This window comes from Sminthopsis crassicaudata, chromosome 4, assembly GCF_048593235.1.
Source record: "Sminthopsis crassicaudata isolate SCR6 chromosome 4, ASM4859323v1, whole genome shotgun sequence".
NCBI classification, from domain to species: Eukaryota; Metazoa; Chordata; class Mammalia; order Dasyuromorphia; family Dasyuridae; genus Sminthopsis; species Sminthopsis crassicaudata.
In genome coordinates, this window is record NC_133620.1 from 138,525,465 (window position 1) to 138,544,775 (window position 19,311).

Below are 19,311 nucleotides of genomic sequence, written 5' to 3' on the forward strand. Positions count from 1 at the left end.
GTTTGAATTGTCTACGTTGTGATTTTTCTTAGGTATTCAAAGGGATCTGTGACTTCAGTGATGTATTCCCTCCAGTGATTCAGTTCCAAACCTTTCCATGCCCTTCAATCTGTGTAATCTATCTATGTTCTTGCATAATTTTGCCATGGTTGTATTCAGTGTATGTACTGGAGCCAGTTCCTACTACTCTTGTGAAATGATTAATCAAATTTCAATTGAGCACTTGCCTCTGGAATTAGTGAAACACTACAAAGCAGGGTGTGATTAATTATTTAGACTCAAGAAAGTGATAAAAATATAAATGATATAAATGAAATTTAGAAATGTAGAATATATTCTCTTCTCTCCTTCCCCCAGAGAAATATTTAACATTTATCAGAATCTCTGGTTCTAGCCAATATATCAGGAGCCTTCTTGTCTTCTCTTGACAATCAAAATCAATCAAAATCCTGGTAGCTGTTGCCCATAGACTTACAGACCACTCTCCTTCCTTTCTCCTTTCATAGCTCATAATGTCTCTCTTTCTCAAGTCTTGTCTCATTTTAGGGGACTTCAACATAAATATTCACCCTTTCTGAAAGACCTTAATCCCTTAATTCTTCAACCTACTCATTTTTCATAACCTACTACTACTCCATCCCATCTCAGTCATAATGGTCACACCATTAATCTTGCCATCACCTACAAATGTGCTACGTTAACAGCCAATAATTCTGAAATCTCCTTATATGACCATAATATTGTAGATTTTCCCCCATCCCCTTTTCTTTCCTTATAAAACCGCAATCCTTGTCTGCACTATGGCTGGCAATCTTAATGCTCAGTTCTCTTCCATGCCATCTTCCCTGCACTGTCTTATTTTCCCCAGCATGCCAAATCTGATGGCCTTTTCTACATTTCTAAATTTCATTTATATCATTAATATTTTTATCACTTTCTTGAGTCTAAACAATTAATAACACCCTGATTTGTAGTGTTTCACTAATTATAGAGGGCCTTCATTCTAAACTTTTCTGTAGCCTTTGATATTATTGATAATATTTTTATTGTTATTTTTTCTCTCAAGATTTTTGAGATACTTCTGGTTCTCTCCTGAGTCTCTTTTCCTAGATCCTAATCTAAATCACAGTCTCTAGCTGTAGGTATCTTACAAAGTTCTTTTTGAAGTCTTCCTCTCTTCTTACTTTATACTATTACTCTTGGTGATCTTGTCCATCTTTCTTATTTATTTCCTATTTACACTCAGTAATGAAGATAGTACATTTAACTTTTTATATGCCAATGAATTAAAAAAATTAAAGGCAATCTTTTGTCTCAAATCCCTTTTGGATTCTTGCCAACAAAAAAAAATAAATGATTTTCTGTAAATCTTATTCTGGTGGCCTATATGCTTCATTGGCATCCATATAATATCACAAAAATGAGAAGACTACCAAAACATTCGTTGTATCCCCTACGGTGTTTTTATAAAATGAACAATAATTATTTAGGATTGATGAATATGGTTCAGTTAACAACCTATAGAAGGGAAGACCCTTTACTAACAAGGTCACAGCTTTACTAGAATATTGGATTTTACTTGCCTGCTATCTTTGGGCTTGATCTTTGATTTTATAGTCATGGGAAACTCCTGTTGTGAAAATTTCTTCCATCAATACAAATTGGCTATTAATCTGGAAATTAGAGTCTTAGAGAAAAATCTGGGATACTAAAAAGTTAAGTGACTTTTTTGGAACCACAGAATTAGCCTGTGTCACAGGCAGGAATTAAATCTGTCTTCCAAAATTCATCCTTTCTCTTTTATGTCATATTACTTATCAGAGAATTAGTGCAAATCAGGTATTAATCAAAGAAAATCTCCATTTTCAAATTCTGCTTTAATCAGCTGCACACATTTGTTCTGCACCTCCACCCTCCAAGCCACTACCAACCTTGCCTGTATTTTGTTGTTGCCATGAACATGACTGGCAGACCTATGGCTGAGGAAAGTATCCAGTTGCAGATATTAACAATTTTGGCATTTCGGGGAGTACGGAAATCCAGGGCCTTGACAGGGTGGCAGACGGCAATGTAGCGATCAACACTCATGGTGCAGAGAGTAAAGATGCTGGTGAACATGTTATAGTAGTCTATGGAGATTACAATCTTACACAGGATGGTGCCAAAGGGCCAGGTGCCCATCAAGTAGTTGACACTTTGGAAGGGCAGTGTGCTGGTTGCTAGGGCATCTGCCAGGGCTAGATTAAAAATGTAGATATTGGTGGCTGTCTTCATCTTGGTATATCTGGAAGAAAAAAGAAGAATGATCATAGACTCAGGGAAATAACCAAATGTGATTTAACAAAAAACCTAGTTTCATAAAAATGTAGAGTACATCTTGCATTATTTTTGCTTATAAAGCAGTTAGGTGGTTTAGTGGATAAAGTGTCAATCAAGAAGACCTGAATTCATCTAAAACTTTGGTCTCTTACTATATGACTTTGGTAGGTCACTTAAGCTCTCTCTGCCCCAGTTTCTTTATCTTTAAAATGGGGATAATAATAGGGCTTATCTCCCAGAACTGTTGTGAGAATCAAAGGAAAAAAATATTTATAAAATGCTTTAAAATATAAATGCTAGTTAGAAACTCAAGAATTTTAGACCTAGAGGGAATGTTAGAGATAATCTGGCCTAATGCGCTCAGTTTATAAAGAAATTGAAACCTATTAAGAATTAAGGATTTGCTCCAATATATGTTTATATGTATATTCACAGACATAGCCTCATAATTATAATGTTCTTATATTGCATTTGAACTTGATATATGATCTTTATAGAAAATAAAGTTTTAGATAAAACAAGGCAGTTGAATCTCAAAATCTAATCTATTTCAGAAGCTACATATAACGTTAAATCTCACTGGAAGATGGTAGTTCAAATTTTGTAATAATTCTCTCCCTCACCTTTTTGTTTTAATTATGAGGAACCCTCTAAAAATTTTTACTGGTAAGATACTATTGAAAAACTTATATTGAATTGACTGTATGACAGACACAGCAAACCCATGAAGCAAATATTTGGACCAGCTAGTCTGGAAAGCCTGTGTAAAAATAATAGTAGCTATTATTTATATAGAACTTTATGTTTTGTAAAGTTTTATTGTCTCATTTGATTCTGTTAGTATTCCTGTTACAGATATGAGGAAACTAAAGCTTAATAAGGTTACTAATTAGTGTCATTCAGCTGGAAAGTGTCTGAGGCTGTATTTGAATTGGCTCTTCCTGACTTCACATCCAAAGCTCTGTCCTTTGTGCTATCTATCTAGAATATGAGAAGAACCTGTGATTTCCTAGGTGTTTGAATTTATTCCATTCCAACCTGTTGGAATGACAATAGACAACAGTAGAATTTTTCTATTGACTGTATGCCTGAAGTACATAGAGATCAAGAATTTTTCTTGAGTTAATATAGTAGTATGGCAATATTATATTGCTATGACAATACTATAATACTATGGCAATATGGCAAGACCCCAAGACCAAAACTTTAGTCATTACCTTAGATTATTTCTTTTGAAATTAATCTTTCATAAAGAAAAAAAGAGGAATAAAATTGTTTTAACTCAAATAACTAGATCATTTTTATATTTGAGGTTTTAAAAGAATAACAAACTAAGGAACACAATTTTGAAGAGTTATTTTCAGTTAAAAAGAAATTGTTGTACGATTTTTAGCTTTGATATCACTGACCTTGATCAGAAACAGTTTTTAACAATGTTTCTGAGCAGAAGGGACAAGAATACTATTGATAGGTAGCCTCGTTATTTAGAGACCTGGCTGTTCTAAAGACTTCCTTGCTGCATTAGTCACTTTTTTACCAAGAAGAATCTACATTTTATACCTTGTCTTTATCTATAATAGAGTGTTTTTATGTTAAATATCAACTCCTTCACTGTCAGCTTGGTGACTCATCATAACACATCTTAGCGTATTCTCTTATCTTGGAATTAAGTGCTTATTTGCTGTATGGTTATTTAAATTATAAAAAATCATTTTCTCCTTCACTGAGATGAAGTGTAACAAAATTAGGTTCTCTGTCCTATGTGTCATGCAAAGAAAATTGCACATTTATCTACTGAAACTATCCCAGTTGGCATTAAAAAATAACCAAGGCACTGCTTAATTCTTCTTCATTTAAAGTCAAAGTTCTTTTCAGAAGTGACTCAAGTTTTTCCCCCTCCAATTACTCACAAATTGAGTCACTGGTCTTTGTCTACATAACTGAAATATAATCAGTCATACTCTAGAGATTCAATCCCAATGCCCTGTGGTTTATTAAGCAGGTCTTGGGAGGACAAGGTATGTAGCTCAACTCCTCCTTTCCCAGATTTAAGCAACTAGGTGGCTAAAAGACTTTCCAAAACCCATAGATAGCAAAGACACATCTTTGCCTGCTATCTATGTGTTTTGGAAAGTCTTTTAGCCTCTTTCAGTTTTCAATTTTCTTATCAATAATAGCATGTAACTCCCAGAGTTGTTGTGAGGATCAAATGAAATAATAATTGTAAAGCACTTTGTAGAGTCCCCAAACCCTATAAAATCATAATTGAACAGAACATGAACTCTTTCAATTATTTTTAGTCTTGCCATAGTTGTATGAACATTATCACAATGAAATTATGTGTCCATATTGTGAAATGTTTGGCCAGGAGTGGGGAGTCCATTGCTGGAGGCAATGGATCAATAATGGATCATATAATGGAAATTTGAGAGAAGGGAAGAATTGTATCTTGAAAGGAGTTTGACAGTGAAAGTGGGGACTTGGGTGTTTTCCTGACTTGGGCAGTGGCCAGATAAATGTCTTGATCCAAACTTTGAGTTATATGTATCAGCAGCTAAGTTCCTAATCTAAGATACCATCATTAGAAATTGTCAGAGAATTTGTACTATTCCTTGTTCCTGTAGCCATAACACCTCCATGAAAGTTTCCTTATTTTTCACTATGAATTTTGATTTTTTGAGTCAAATTATTGGCAGACATAAAAAGTAAAAAATGTGGACCTAGAACCAATCAATCACATAATAAACCCTTATTAAGCATCTCGTATGTACTAGGCATTGTGCTGTGCTAGACCTCAATCTGGGCCCATCCATGGAATATGTAGCCACAAATAATCTAAGGCTAGCCTTAAGCAAAATTATTTTTTGGTAAGGATCTGTCTTTATTATGTTCTCTGGGACTTTCAGGTTATTGTCATAGAAATCACGGAAAAGATTTTCTCTTTGGTTGTGGTCTACGGTCCCCTTTTTTCTCTTCACTTGTGTAACCCCCTTCAAAAACTTAAACTATTCTGTTTTCTCGTCTTCATAAAGGACCTTGTTAAGTGATTGGCTAGGGCAAAACTGAAAAAACTAATTTTACACTAATGTGGTCAATGGATTTATCAGTTTACTTCTCTCAGGTAATAGATTTGATTTTAATAAAGTCCCTCAATTCTAATTGAGTCCAATGGTCAAAATTTTGGGGACTATGTCAGGTGATGGGATATATTTCAGAACTACTTTTAGTCCTTTCTTTCTTTCTTTCTTTCTTTCTTTCTTTCTTTCTTTCTTTCTTTCTTTCTTTCTTTCTTTCTTTCTTTCTTTCTTTCTTTCTTTCTTTCTCTCTCTCTCTCTCTTTCTTTTTTTCTTTCTTTCTTTCTTTCTTTCTTTCTTTCTTTCTTTCTTTCTTTCTTTCTTTCTTTCTTTCTTTCTTTCTTTCTTTCTTTCTTTCTTTCTTTCTTTCTTTCTTTCTTTCTTTCTTTCTTTCTTCTTCCTTTCTTCCTTCCTTCCTTTTTTCTTCCTTCCTTCCTTTCTTTCTTCCTTTCCTCTTTTCCTCCTTTCTTCCTTTCTTTCTATCATCTATCTTATAGGTATACACCCCCCCCCCTCCATTAATTGAATATAAGCTCTCCTTGGGAGCAGCAGCTATTTCATTATATCTCCAACACCTAAGACAATGCCTGGTACACAATACGTGTTTAATAAATGTCAACTTCCTGATTAAGTGTCAGCTAACATCTTTATACTGGCCCTCATCACCTTTCACATGAGTTATTGCAACAGTGTTTTAATAGATTTACTATTCTAATCTATCTAAGATTTAGCAGATAAAGTGATTTCCCCAAAGCCCAAGACTGACCATGTCATCCCACTCCATAAACTGCAGTGGGTACTCATATAATAAAATACAAACTCTTATTTGGCATTAAAAAAAAAAAAAACTCTTCACAATCTGATCCCTTCCTATTTTTCCAGTTTTCTTATGCACATGTATATATCTATATCTTATTTTTATGTTGTTATTTTCTTATTTTCACTCCAATTAGAAGTTGAGTTCAAATTTTTGTCTTTCTTTTCATGCCTGATGTTTAGTACAGTGTTTGGCACCTAGAAAGAGCTTAATTAAACCTTGTTGACTAACTAAAATAATTACCATTACTATTTTACAAATCAAACAGATATTCCTTAGATGAATGAGGACTTTAGGATCATAGAAGCATAAACTTTGAGGCTTCAAGTGTGTATAGTTCCATCTCATTTTAAAAGAAGGAAGTTGAGAAAAAGTGATTATTTTTTTCAAGGACACACAAGTAAGAAGTAATAGAACCCAGGTTTTGTAACTCAAAATCCACTCCAGGCTTAAGTCCCGATTCAGTGATTTTTTTCTGTTGACTTTTTACTGAATTTATTCTTTTCCATGGAAAGAAAAAAAGTCTATTTAAGAGTTTTTTTTTCAAAAGTTCCTTCTGAAATCTGTCTTTGAGTTGACCACAAACTATTTCTGAATCCAGAAATAAAAATGACTTTTGATTAAGGATGAACTTCTGAAAATTTCGGAAATGGAGGAAAAACTCTTTTAGAACCCAGCTGGCCATTCGGAACAAATTCTTTGAATAGATTTGTCCCCTAAGTTTGGAGTTCATTATAAAAGTAGACATGAATGGGAAGTGCAGCAGTACATCTGCTTTATTTTGGATCCACTTTATTTTTTGTGCTGTTGTTAAGCCAGCACAACTAACTAATGATGCTTTGATACTTTTCCTATTGCTACTGAAAAAGAGGATTTTTTTTATTGAACTTACTAAGTTTTTAATGCATGTGGGTACACCATTATTTTTTCTGTGCCCTGTGCTACTTAAATTTCTCATATCTGCTTCACATTTTATGTAGATTTCACCTCTCAGAGCAAAACAAAGCAAATATGCCTCTGCTTTAAAATGAAGGATAAGCATGATAGAACAGTTTGAAGAACTGTTCATTTGTTTCAGACATTTCATGATCCCATTTGGGATTTTCTTGGCAAAGATACTAGAGTGATTTGACATTTTTTCTCCAGATCATTTTATATATTAGTAACTGAGACAAATAAGTGAAAGTGACTTGTTTAGGGTCACACAGCTAATAAATGTCTTAGACCAGATTTGAACTCAGGAAGATGAGTCTTCAGGGTCAGTTTTTTTCTACTGCACCACCAAGCTGGCTAAGAGAATCCCTATTTAATGCCAGAATTTGTGGAGCAGATACAATTTAATGAAATAAAGACATATTATCCAAAGTTGTAGGAAAATGCAAGGGGATAAAATAGTCAAATAAGCACCTAGACTACCCTGTGGTTATACAGTCAGAAAACTGCACTATGAATATCTGTCAATGATAGGCTGTTCATCACCAAAGCCAGCTGTTGAACTAGTGGAAGGGGCTATACAGTGTTAGTTTGGAATTGTTCCTGGTGGGAAAATGTTATATTTACTTTATACATGCTTATAAATATCCACGTTGTCTGCCATGTAGAATATAAAGTTTTTTGAGAGCAACTATTTTCTTTTTGTAGCTCCAGTGCTTTACATTGGTACAAAATAGTGCCTAATAAATACATATTGAATGTTTAATTGATTATTGATTCCTTTATTAATCAATTTATTAAGGGAGTAGGCAGATAATGCTTATTACAAAATATATGTTAAATTAAATGTTGTATGTATAATATGTATAAATTAAATGTTATAAATAAACAGGAGACATTTCACTTATCCATGTCTCAGACTGAAAAAATAAGGGATCAGATTTCAGAAAAGTTAATGTAGGAGAAAAGTAGTGGGCCCTCTTCTGTAGATAGGAATATTATTATCTGGAACTTTGGCTCTTGGATGGAGGATGCAGAGGGAAGTTTAGACATCAAGAATAGGAAATAAAATAGAGAAACATTATTTTACTAATGAGATTGACTACTTACCTGTGCTTCTGCATCTCCCACTTTGTCTACTTTCACTTTCTCATGCACTTTGACACAGAATTCATCCAATAAACATTTATTATGTGCCAGACACTGGACTAATTTTAAAAGACTTAAGTGACCATTTATTCTGAAATGAAACCTCATTACAATAAATCCAAATGGTCATCCAAATTTTACTAGAAGACCTCCAGTGAATCATATGTTAGTAAATGCTTAACAATTGGATCTTTGGATTGGGAGGAGTAATGTGCATATGAAGTTTAATCTGCATCATTAACATTTTATCTTTTATTTTCTTAAATCGAGACATTCAACAAGACAATAAATCAAGCCCTAATTTATAGCATTTGCTACCAATTTTCAAAGTGTTAATACACACATTGAAAATTTAACAATTAAGCTCTCAGTTGGGCCTTTTTGACCTATCTCCAACATACTCTGTCTCCAGTGGAGTAGAAGCCTGATAAAATGATTTTCTTTCATTTATTAATGTAGGATATTTGACCATATAAGACAGATTATAATAACATTAACTAACATTTGTATAGTGCTTTAAAATTTGCAAAGTGTTTTACATATACTATTTCATTTTAATTCATACATTGGCTGGTTTTCTATAATGCTTTAAGATTTGCAAAGTACATTACAAATATTTTCTCATTTGATTGTCACAATCACCAAGTGCTATTATCCCCATTTTACTGACAAGGAAACTAAGACAGGAAGAAATTAAATAATTTGCCTAGGGTCATAATACTACTAAATATCTGAGGCTGTATTCAAACTCAGATTTTTTTCTCACTCCAGTTCCAAGTCTTTTATTCACTGTGTCATCTTTCTCTGAGATAAGTTCTACTATCATTCCCATTTTATAGATAAGGAAGCTGAGAGTGTGATAGGTTAAGTCAGCCATGCAACTAATATGTGGAAGCAGAATTATAATTCATTTTGATTCACTTCCATATGAAATCATGTAGTGGTTCGATATTGGGCATCATGCTAAGTGATTTTTTGGGTTATTCAATTCAATCAACATTGCTTTAGTGAAACTATTTACAAAGTGCTGTGCTAGTCAGTAGGAATTCAAAGATAAAAACAAAAAAGTGATTTGCCCTTGAAAAAAATGATATATTCCTCTTCCCCTTTTGGAGGATATAAATTGCTGGAGGCAGTTAGGTGGTTATTTCAATAGTATGTGTATCCATGTAGGCAGTACTGAGGGCCTGAATTTCAATGATGGTTCTGTGAGTGGAGATAAGGAAAGGTAATACAGGAAATGTAGAAGTGAGATTAAAAAGCTTTCACAACTATTGAGATCAAGAGGTGTGGAACAGGAGACAAAAAATACAGGCGCCAACTTAAATTTTCTAAACTCTTATTCCTTGGAAATTGGTAACTGTAATTAATCAGGGCTTTATCTGTTGTTTTGTTGGTTGTCTAAACTTAAGTGATGTAGAAAACATTAATAAGATAAATTAAATGTAAAAGTATATACTGCTATATAATATTATATAACATAAGTATATATTTATGGGTCCTATATATGCATACATTATATATTCTGCATATATAACATGATATATATGTAGCTCTTATACTTTAAAGTTTAATCTATATCATTTACATTTGCTTCACTTACATGCAGACTATGGATATAGATACATATATATATATACACTATTAATTAAATACACATACACATATACACATGTATAATATATTATACATGTATGTATATGAATGTGTATATATATATGCATGTATGTACATTTTTGATGCATATATTTGAAATATCCATACATACATATATGTGTGTATCTGTCTCTACATAGACATATCTTACATATACATATATATCATATATCTTTATCCATATCTACATATATCTAACATGGTAACTGGTCATTAAGTATTTATCAGCATACTTCTGCTAAACTGATTCCAAAATTGTGAATCTGGGTGACTAGTGGGGTGAAATATTATAGAGGGAAAAAGAAGAAGAGCATTGAAAAATTCTTACTATTAACAAGTACCACAAGGATGAAGATCCAGCAAAGGAGACAGAGAAAGCATGATGGTTTAAAAAAGCGTCATGCTTAAAAGGGGGGAGCACAAGCATGGTTCACATAAAGTTTGGGATAACAGTGATCAATATCCCATTTATACTGCCTACCACCACACCCTCATTTCTGCTAGAAATATACTTTAAAACTCTCACATTATAAGAAAACATATGATTGTATAGATAGAACTAAAATATGATTATTTGTTTAACTAGATCAATTACTCATTAAACAAATAATTAATAATTAATCATTTAATTAATTAATAATTAGGCAATTGAATAATAAATAAATAAATGGATTAACAAAGGGATTAGTCAAAAGTCTTGAATCCATATTAATATATCATTATCATGAGATCATATTTGTTATTCTTCTAATTGACCTTTTCAACAGAACTCTCAAAGTTTTCAGTTTTTAAGTATATATTTGGAAGCTTTAACTTGAACTATCTTAGTTATATTTTTCAAATGTAAGAAATATGTATAGTAAAAGAGACCATTACTTCATTATACTGAAATAGTTGATCATAATGCTAAATTCAAAAAGCAGATTGACCTTTGCCAACAATGGGCTTAAAATAGATATTTACTTACTATTTTTGAAGGCACAAAAAAGAAACTAGGATGTCCATCTGTTTGTCTTTCTCTGTTTCTTTGTCTCTGTCTTATACACACACATACAAATCCACAAACATATGAAACATAGATTGTAAATTAATAGAAGATAAGGACTATATATCTTTAAGGATAATATTCAAAGTTTCCAACAAAGTCCTATTTTAAAGTCTCAGCAAGGAATGAAGATAATCATATTGAAAGCATTACTTTCCCCAAGTAATTAAAAGCATGATATTAGTCAATCAGAATCAATAAACATTTATTAAACATCTACTATATGCTAGGCACTGGGCTAAGTGGTGGAGATCCAAAGAAAGGCATAAAATAATCCCTCCTTTCAAGATGTTCACAGGCTAATTGAAGAAGACAGCGAATACTAAGAAGTTGGAAAGAGGGGAGGGGCAATATCAGGCTAGGGATAAGACTGAGTCCTGCAGCCAGAGTGGAAAATGGTCTGAGTGGGTGTGTTTTGTAGAAATAATTTGAATCTATAGAGTTGGGAGGTTTCAGGAGATCACAAAACCCAGGAGATTAGTTGGGTGGAAAATCATGAGATAAATTTTGTGGCTATTCTCCTCAAACAGAGAGTCTAGGAGGATTTCTCAGATGTCAACTTTCTGCCTTCTCCAATCAGAGGGAAGGATGAACCTCAGGGACAGGGGTAAGAACTATGAGTTTCAGAGCTTATTTCATTCTGCTGAGTTTCTGGGACATTGTGAAATCCACGAGATAGTCTGAATGGGAAATGAATATTAGACTAAAAGATCAGGGTGAACCTTCAACTTCCTTCCTTCCTTTTAAGTGCTTCTGAATTTGATGAAATTCTTATACTATTCTCCTGGAGACTGGACAGATTATAGCTAGATAAAACTAGAAATGGCCTCCTGTATGTTTAGTGCTTTGAGAGCAACAAAAGTAAATTATAAATATTTTGTTTCTCTTCTGGGCATTTTTTTCTGTTCTATTATAGGTACAATATTTTAATAGCATTGAGAGGATTGTCAATATTGACAATATTTAAGACAATTTCTAAGAGGTAAGGTACCATGAAAATATTTTCCTTGTCAAACTTCCCTTATGTCAAAATTATACGTTTAAAGGAGAAGCAAGAGAATTCCAGTTCACCTTCTGGTTTCTGTCTATTGATGAATATTAACTACCTCTTCTTTGAAGTCTCATTGGAAGCATTTCTTTCTTTCCAATACTCGGGCACTTTCCAATACTTGGGCACTTAGTTCCCAAAATTTTAATCAGAATAAAATTAAAGCTAATGTTATTAGCTACTGTAAATTTCTACTTCATCATTGCCTTGTATTTATAATAGCTGTTCCCCCCTTCTCCTCCATGAATTACAGTCTTTTGTATTTTGCCTATTATGCTGATCTGGGACTTTTCTAAGAAATAGAAAGCAGCTTGTTGAAAGTTTTCTAAGTATTTTCAGGCACAACTATATTTTGGAAGATATTTTGCTTTTCCTGTGGAGAATTCAATAGCACTTGTAGGGAGAAAATATGAGTCATGAATAAACCAGTAATTTTGGTGAAGCAAATAATCCTCATTAGTCTCCAAAGCCCTGGGCTATAGTTATATACTGAAACAATTTCTATTGAGCCAACATTAATGATGATGTCTTCCCATTTGGGGACAGGCTAATTTATTCAAAAAGACACATTTATTCACAAGGTGACATCCTTAATTTAAAAATAATTTTTTTTTTGCTTTTAATAAGGAGTCTCCTAATATGATCAAAATTAGAAACTGTAATATAATCTTGTTGGAGTTTCAAGAAATATCAAAGAATTTCCAAATGGATCATAGGTATAGTTTTAAACATTATTCTTTTTGTCACAAAAATTGTACAAATTCCTCTGGGTCCTGTTCATTTACATCATTTCCTTGGATTAATAAGCCTTTTCCCAGTTTTTCATCTGTTCTTTCTCTTCTTAACCCATTTTCTTATAGTCATTTATCTTTGAGACTATAGGGGTCACTTTCCTGTCCTTGCTTACCCTTGATTTGACCTCACCTACACATTGTTCCCTATCTCCTTGATTCATTTGCCCTCTCTCATGTGCCCTCCCATTTTATAATGAAGTCTTACAAAATGTTTCACCAGAGGCAGTGTCATCAGGTTCTGTCTAAAATGTCGCAGCCTTACCTCTACTACATTGTATTTGTATCCTTATCCCTGTCACCTTGTATACATAGAGAAAGAATGTTTTTACTGGTCTTTCTACTGTCACTCTGTTGCTATTGTCCTTGGTTGTTGCATTTATCTGTTCCTTCTGTATTTCTGTTTTGGGAGTTGTTTGAAAAGAGAATAATCTCTTTGATTTCGGTTTTCTTTCTTAAAATGTTTAAAACACCTTTTTATTATTGAATATTCATCATTTTTCATTTATAGGTAAGTTCAGATTTTCAGGATTTGCACCTAGAGTTCTATTGCTTTTAAGAACGCATACTTCCCCTACACACTTCCTTGTGGATGCAGAATAGTCTTATGTTATTTCATTTGTCTTCCATTTATTTGTGCTTGAAAATCTTTTTATTGATTGCTTATAAAACTCGTTTAAAATTGAATTGTTAATTTAATCATTAAGTGAGTTGGAGTTTGCAGCCTTAGGGTTTTTTTCCTTCTGGAGATTATCTTTGAATTTTTTCAATTGGTATTTCATTTTCTATATTCTTGAGTTAATAAGGCAATTATCTTTTATTATTTTCTACATTATGGTATTAAGATTCTTTGTCCTGTCATGTTCTTCCCAGTAATCTTTAGCAATCTTATATCTTTAAGAATCCTATCTTCAAAATCAGTACATTTTGCTTTCAAAGTGAGTATATTTTCTTTTAATGTTATTATATTTTATCTCTTTTCTTCCATATTGTCCTTCAGTTCTGTATATTTACATTCTCAATCTATTGTTCTTTCTATTATTTCTTTGGTGAAATTTGCTACTGCATATTCTCATTTTTCTATTTTGCTCATTATTTTTGCTGTATAGGCCTAAATTTTTGCTCTTATAATCCACATTTCTCTTTCCAACCACTCAAGAATATGTATTGTAGTTCCATATTTTCCTGTAATTTCAGAGGGTTCTCTGTGGATGTTGGAACATTTTCTTTTGTTTTGTAGTATTTATTCATAGATGCATGAATACATTTATTAGACCTGGAGGCAATATTTCATTCTGTAGTTAATGTTTTCTTTGTTGATAATCTATTCATGTTCAAGGTCTTTGAATTTCCTTTTTTCTGAGATTTTTGGTAACTTCAGTCTCTGTCTCCCCCAATTGCCATATTCAGATTTTTTTCATATTTCTCACTTTCTGACTGTCTCTTTGGATGCTGGTTTTCTTAGGGTCTGAATCTCAGAATCCCAGCCTTCTTCCATACTGGACAATTTAACACTGACCAACCTAGGTCTTTTCCCAAAGTGAATAGATCTGGCTCCAGCTGGATGCTGTGTTCTATTTCAGTTATACAAACTCTCTCTTTGAGGAGTTCTTTCCTAAATAATTTATGTTAACTTGTTAATAAAAAAATGAATTAAACATTAAGAATTTGTTTCTAATTCTCTTTTATAGAGTCCTATCTGTTGATCTACTTCTCTATTTCTTAACCAGTACTGGAGGATTTTGAATAATTGCTGCTTTGTGATATAGCCTAACATGCAAAAATCATATTCACTTTTCATCCCTATCTTTTGGAATAATTTTTCTTAATATATGGGATTTTTTTCCCCAGATGAATCATGTTATTTTATTGAGTTCCTTTGATAGTATGGTATAGAATTCAAACTATCAATTAAGTTTTGAAATATTGCCATTTTTATTATATTGGCAAAATCCCACCATGAGTACTGAATATTCCTTGAGGTGTTTAGATTGTTTTGATATAAATTTATTAAGGTGGAGAGAAATATCCCCAAACTAGTTATATGAACTTATGGGAAATATAGTCCACATAAGCAGTATTGTTCCTCCCATCTTGAGAAGTACTGAGATTATCAAGAGAGTTCTAAACAGAAGAGAATAGCAAAGAAACAGAAATTCAGACATGCTGACTTTTGATTTTGTAGAGGAGTTAGCAGTTCCAATTGAGTTGATCAAGTATGAATGAGTGATAATGCGGTGGGAGGGCACAATCTAGGCATTGAGATTGTTTGCCTCAATTGGCCACTTTCTCTGCCTACTGGGATCCTGAGAGGTATGGCTGCAATGAAATTAGGTTTTGCTGAACTGTTTCTCTTGAAGACATTTGAGTGAAACGTGACACACTCCTCTTTTTCATCTCAAGAAGGAAGATTTACTCTAAAGTTTCTTTGTTCTTGTTTCCTGATACAATTAATACTTTAAAGCCAACTCACAATAGATTTTTGTAGATGATATAATTTCTATAAGTTGTCAATTTTTCTGGACCATATAACTACATATTTTATTTCCTGATAACTTTTTTATTTCTTCTTTGTTGATTTTAAGTTTATAGCTGTAATTTTTTGTATACCAATAATAGTAGTTATGTAGTGCTTATTATATATGCCAAGAACTGTGCTAAGTTCTTTACAAATATCTCATTCTGCCTTTGCCACTTTCCTAGGAGATAAATGCTATTATTATTTCATTTTTACAGTTGAAGAAATTGAGGCAAACAGAAGTTAAATGACTTGTTCAAGGTTATACATCTAATATGTGTCTAAGACTGGATTGGAATTTATATCTTCCTGACTCTAGACCCAGTGCTCTATTCACATTGCCTTATTTTTCTACATATGTCCCTCTATAAATTTACTAATGAATTATTGATTTTTATTAAACTTTTAAAAAACCTGCTCTTAATTTTAAATAATTTCTATGATCTTTTATATCAAGTATATCCATTTCTCCTTTACTTTCATAGTTTCCTTCTTTTATCCTTATTGTATAATAGTACTCTCAAGTCTGCCTTAATTATCATACTTATGTCTTTTGATTATTTAAAAATATGATACTTCTCTTTCAAAGTTTCTTGTCATTGTTCCAGTATTTCTAGTAGTTGCATAAAATTTGTTTGCTTCCTTTTTCAGGTGAAATTTCCAGGTCTAATATCATTTGCAAAGTAACATTTTATTATGTAACTTTATGTTTTCTCATTTTTCATTATTTAATTATTAACCTTATTGTTGATATCCATTTTCTCTTTTACGCTGACTCCTTTTTTTGTTCCATTTGGCATCGTATCATCAACTTTCACTACTTGTCTCCCACCATCCATTGCCATTCATTGTTTTATGTTCCCATAACTAGAACTGGTTGACTTTAATGATATAATTGACTTTGATGATCTCATTATGTTGTGTGTATGATTGGTTCTGGCTTCATCTCAAACACATAGAAACCTCATGGGAAGGTGAATAGTGTTTACTTATTTTATTTTCACTTTTTCTCAAGGAAGTTCTTTCAGTTCTACTTATTTTGTACTTCTGGCACTCTCCTCCAAACTAAGCTGTCCAATCTTACTAAGGACTTGATTTTATGCTTTCCTTCTTTTAAGATTGGGAATGGATGGGGGACTTATTGAGTCACTTTCGTGGAGGCATGCTAATATGTTTAAACTCAGAGGTGTAAGGTCAATCTTACAAGGTTATATTTGTGCCCAGAACATAGTAGGCACTTAATAAATGCTTGTTTCCTTCACCTATTCTCTCAAGGCTATATACAACCATCCACTATTATTTGAGAAAACTGCTTTGAGGTGTTTCCCATTTTATCTTCATGCTGTGCTTTTAATAGCTATTTGGTGCATTTTGGAGATTTGTTTTGAAATGTGAAAATGGGGGTTTAGATACATACATTAGATGCATATATCTAGAAAAGCACAATATGTTGTCTAGAAACAATCTCTAACATTTTCTAGATATATGCTTTATATAGTGTTACTGTGAATTTCTGAATTGCCAAGTAACAAAAATACCCATTTATTGAGAATAGATCTGTGTGGCTAATGTATTTTAATATGTACTAAGTAGCATTGGTTTGAGTATTCCCAATGACTTTTGTAGGAATATGATGCATTTACTCATATGAATTCAGTTCTCCATTGTTCAAGGCTCAAATGGTCTTTTAAACTGAAGAAATTCCATTGCTCTCATGCCATTTATCTTTCCTTGAATTAAAAAAAGGACATTAATTAAAAAATGAAAATTTAGAGTCAAATTTATCTTATTTTTAAATTGCTTATAATAATTAAGTATTTTCAAGTATTTAGTTGTGAAAGGACATATTATATGTATTCACAGACAGTGCCTTACTAGCATATTGGTGTAACTTAAATGTACCCCTAGAGAAATCCACAAAGATTTCCATGCTGGGTGCCCCTGGATTCTCCACAAGTTACATAACATTTTATGTTATGGTAAGGATTAAAGTAGATTCTTGATAATATATCTTTGGCAAGGTAACCTCACCAAAGATAAACTATCAAGAATCTACTTTAATCCCTTATCATCAGGAAAATAATGTTTAGTATGTCCATTACAGAGCATAGCAACTGTACCTCTGATGCTATTTGTAGAGGGAACTCCAGAACAAGAACATTGCCTCTGGCAATAAAAATCAGCACCTTCTTTATAATTTATCATTCTAATTGGAAAATTAAATGACTCATGTAGAGTGACAGAGAGAATGTGTCAGAGGCAGCTCTTGAACTTGGGTCTTCCTGGCTTTGATATTGACTTTCTTATCTATTTATTATACCACATCTCTCCTGTTCATAATAAACACAAAATAGTAATATTTTAAACAGTAAAACAGTAAAAACAAAACAAGAGAAAACAAAAACAAAATAGTAAAATAAAATAATTTATATAATTCTGGAAAAGAGACTAGCACCATCATGTGGCAGGAATAATTTCTTAATCTTTCTCCCCATGAAGGTTAGATTAGTTTTTCTTCCTCAAGACTTGGTTGATTCAGTGGATTAAGAATTCAAACTATTGATGTCACTTTCTTATCTCCTGAGTAGAAAAGCAACCATAAAAACTGAGTACATGGAATATTTCTTTCAGAGGCTTGCTTAGTAGATCCTGGTGGATGACAGAGACAAGGAAGCTTCACTTAGCAGAATCAGCTTGCAGTACTTTCAAGACCTATCCTTGAATATCTTTCTCCTGCTATGGCTAAATAAATATAGTTCTGAGAACTAAATAAATATAGTTCTAAATATTGAATTAAAAAGTCTCTTGATTTTTACCTCAAAAGTGAATAACCTATACCTTTTCAACAGAAGGGTAGAAGTTATATGAAAGACCTCCAATCAATAAATACTTAATATTAACTAGTTTTTCTCTATCTGTACTAAAACATACACATTATCAGAAGCAAACTCATATTTAATTTCATTTATTTCAAGTAGTTGCTATTCCAGAGACTAGCATACTAGTAGGGCTGAGTAAGTATTAAATTATAATATCGATAATAATTCTCCTTGTTCTCCTTGACAGTTGCTGTCAGGGTCGGCTTTTCAGGTTAGATTGCCTTAAACCTTTTTCAATTAACATTTAATACTCCCCCACAATACATGCGACTTTTTACTGACATAGGACTCAGCATATAGTTGAATATATTGTTTTATAAAAAAAAAGTCTTTAGTCAGAAAAGCTCCCCCATTTCTTGGAACTGATTCAAGCTTTTAGTGACTATGGAATCTGACAAAGTGTGCTTCTTTAATTTAGAATAATTCCTACAACTCTTATAGTTTAGGAAGTTGACAGTCTTTTCAGTATTATTGAAGAAAAAAATATTTCTCCTTCTTTTAACTCTGTTCACAAATACCTCTTTTAATCCCCTTTCCCCCTCTTGAAACAAATTCAAGTCCTTATTGACAGTGGAATCTGATAAAGTGCAGTCTTTTAATTCCTTAAAATTTAATTTGAATGATTCTTATAGCCCTTCAAGTTTAGGAAGTTAACGATTCTTATTTTGCATAGTTATGGAAAAGGTAATTAAAGGACGTGTAAAGGATGAAGGTACTACTTAGCCATTTCTTGGGGAAATTTGTTTATGAAGTCCAGACACCAGATTTTATTGTCAATTAGTCTTCATGTTCCCAAAACATTTGATTCACATTAAGTGGCCAGGATTTTTGCAGGGGTAATATAATAAAGATTTCTGGTCATTTCAAGATTTATTACATAGCTTCTTGGAGATGTTATGATGAAGATTTTTCTTTCAGGTCACATTAACTATTCAGATGAACAAAAAGCATTTATTCACCTAGAGACAATATTGCAGAAGTTTCATCTAAAAGATTACACAAAACCTTTTAATCTGGGGAAAGTCAGGCAATCAATTTTTGATCAAATCACTGGTTTTAGAGCTAAATGAGACCTTAACAAA

General features: G+C 32.5%; 1 protein-coding gene across 1 annotated transcript in view; it reads right to left on the reverse strand.

Moving 5' to 3' along the window:
• OPRM1 (opioid receptor mu 1) overlaps positions 1 to 19,311 on the reverse strand; it is a 52,188-nt gene that overhangs the window by 16,699 nt on the left and 16,178 nt on the right. Inside the window, exon 2 of the mRNA XM_074309482.1 lies at positions 1,932 to 2,284. Coding sequence (XP_074165583.1) covers positions 1,932 to 2,284 — 353 coding nt within the window. The remainder of the gene's footprint in view (positions 1 to 1,931; positions 2,285 to 19,311) is intronic.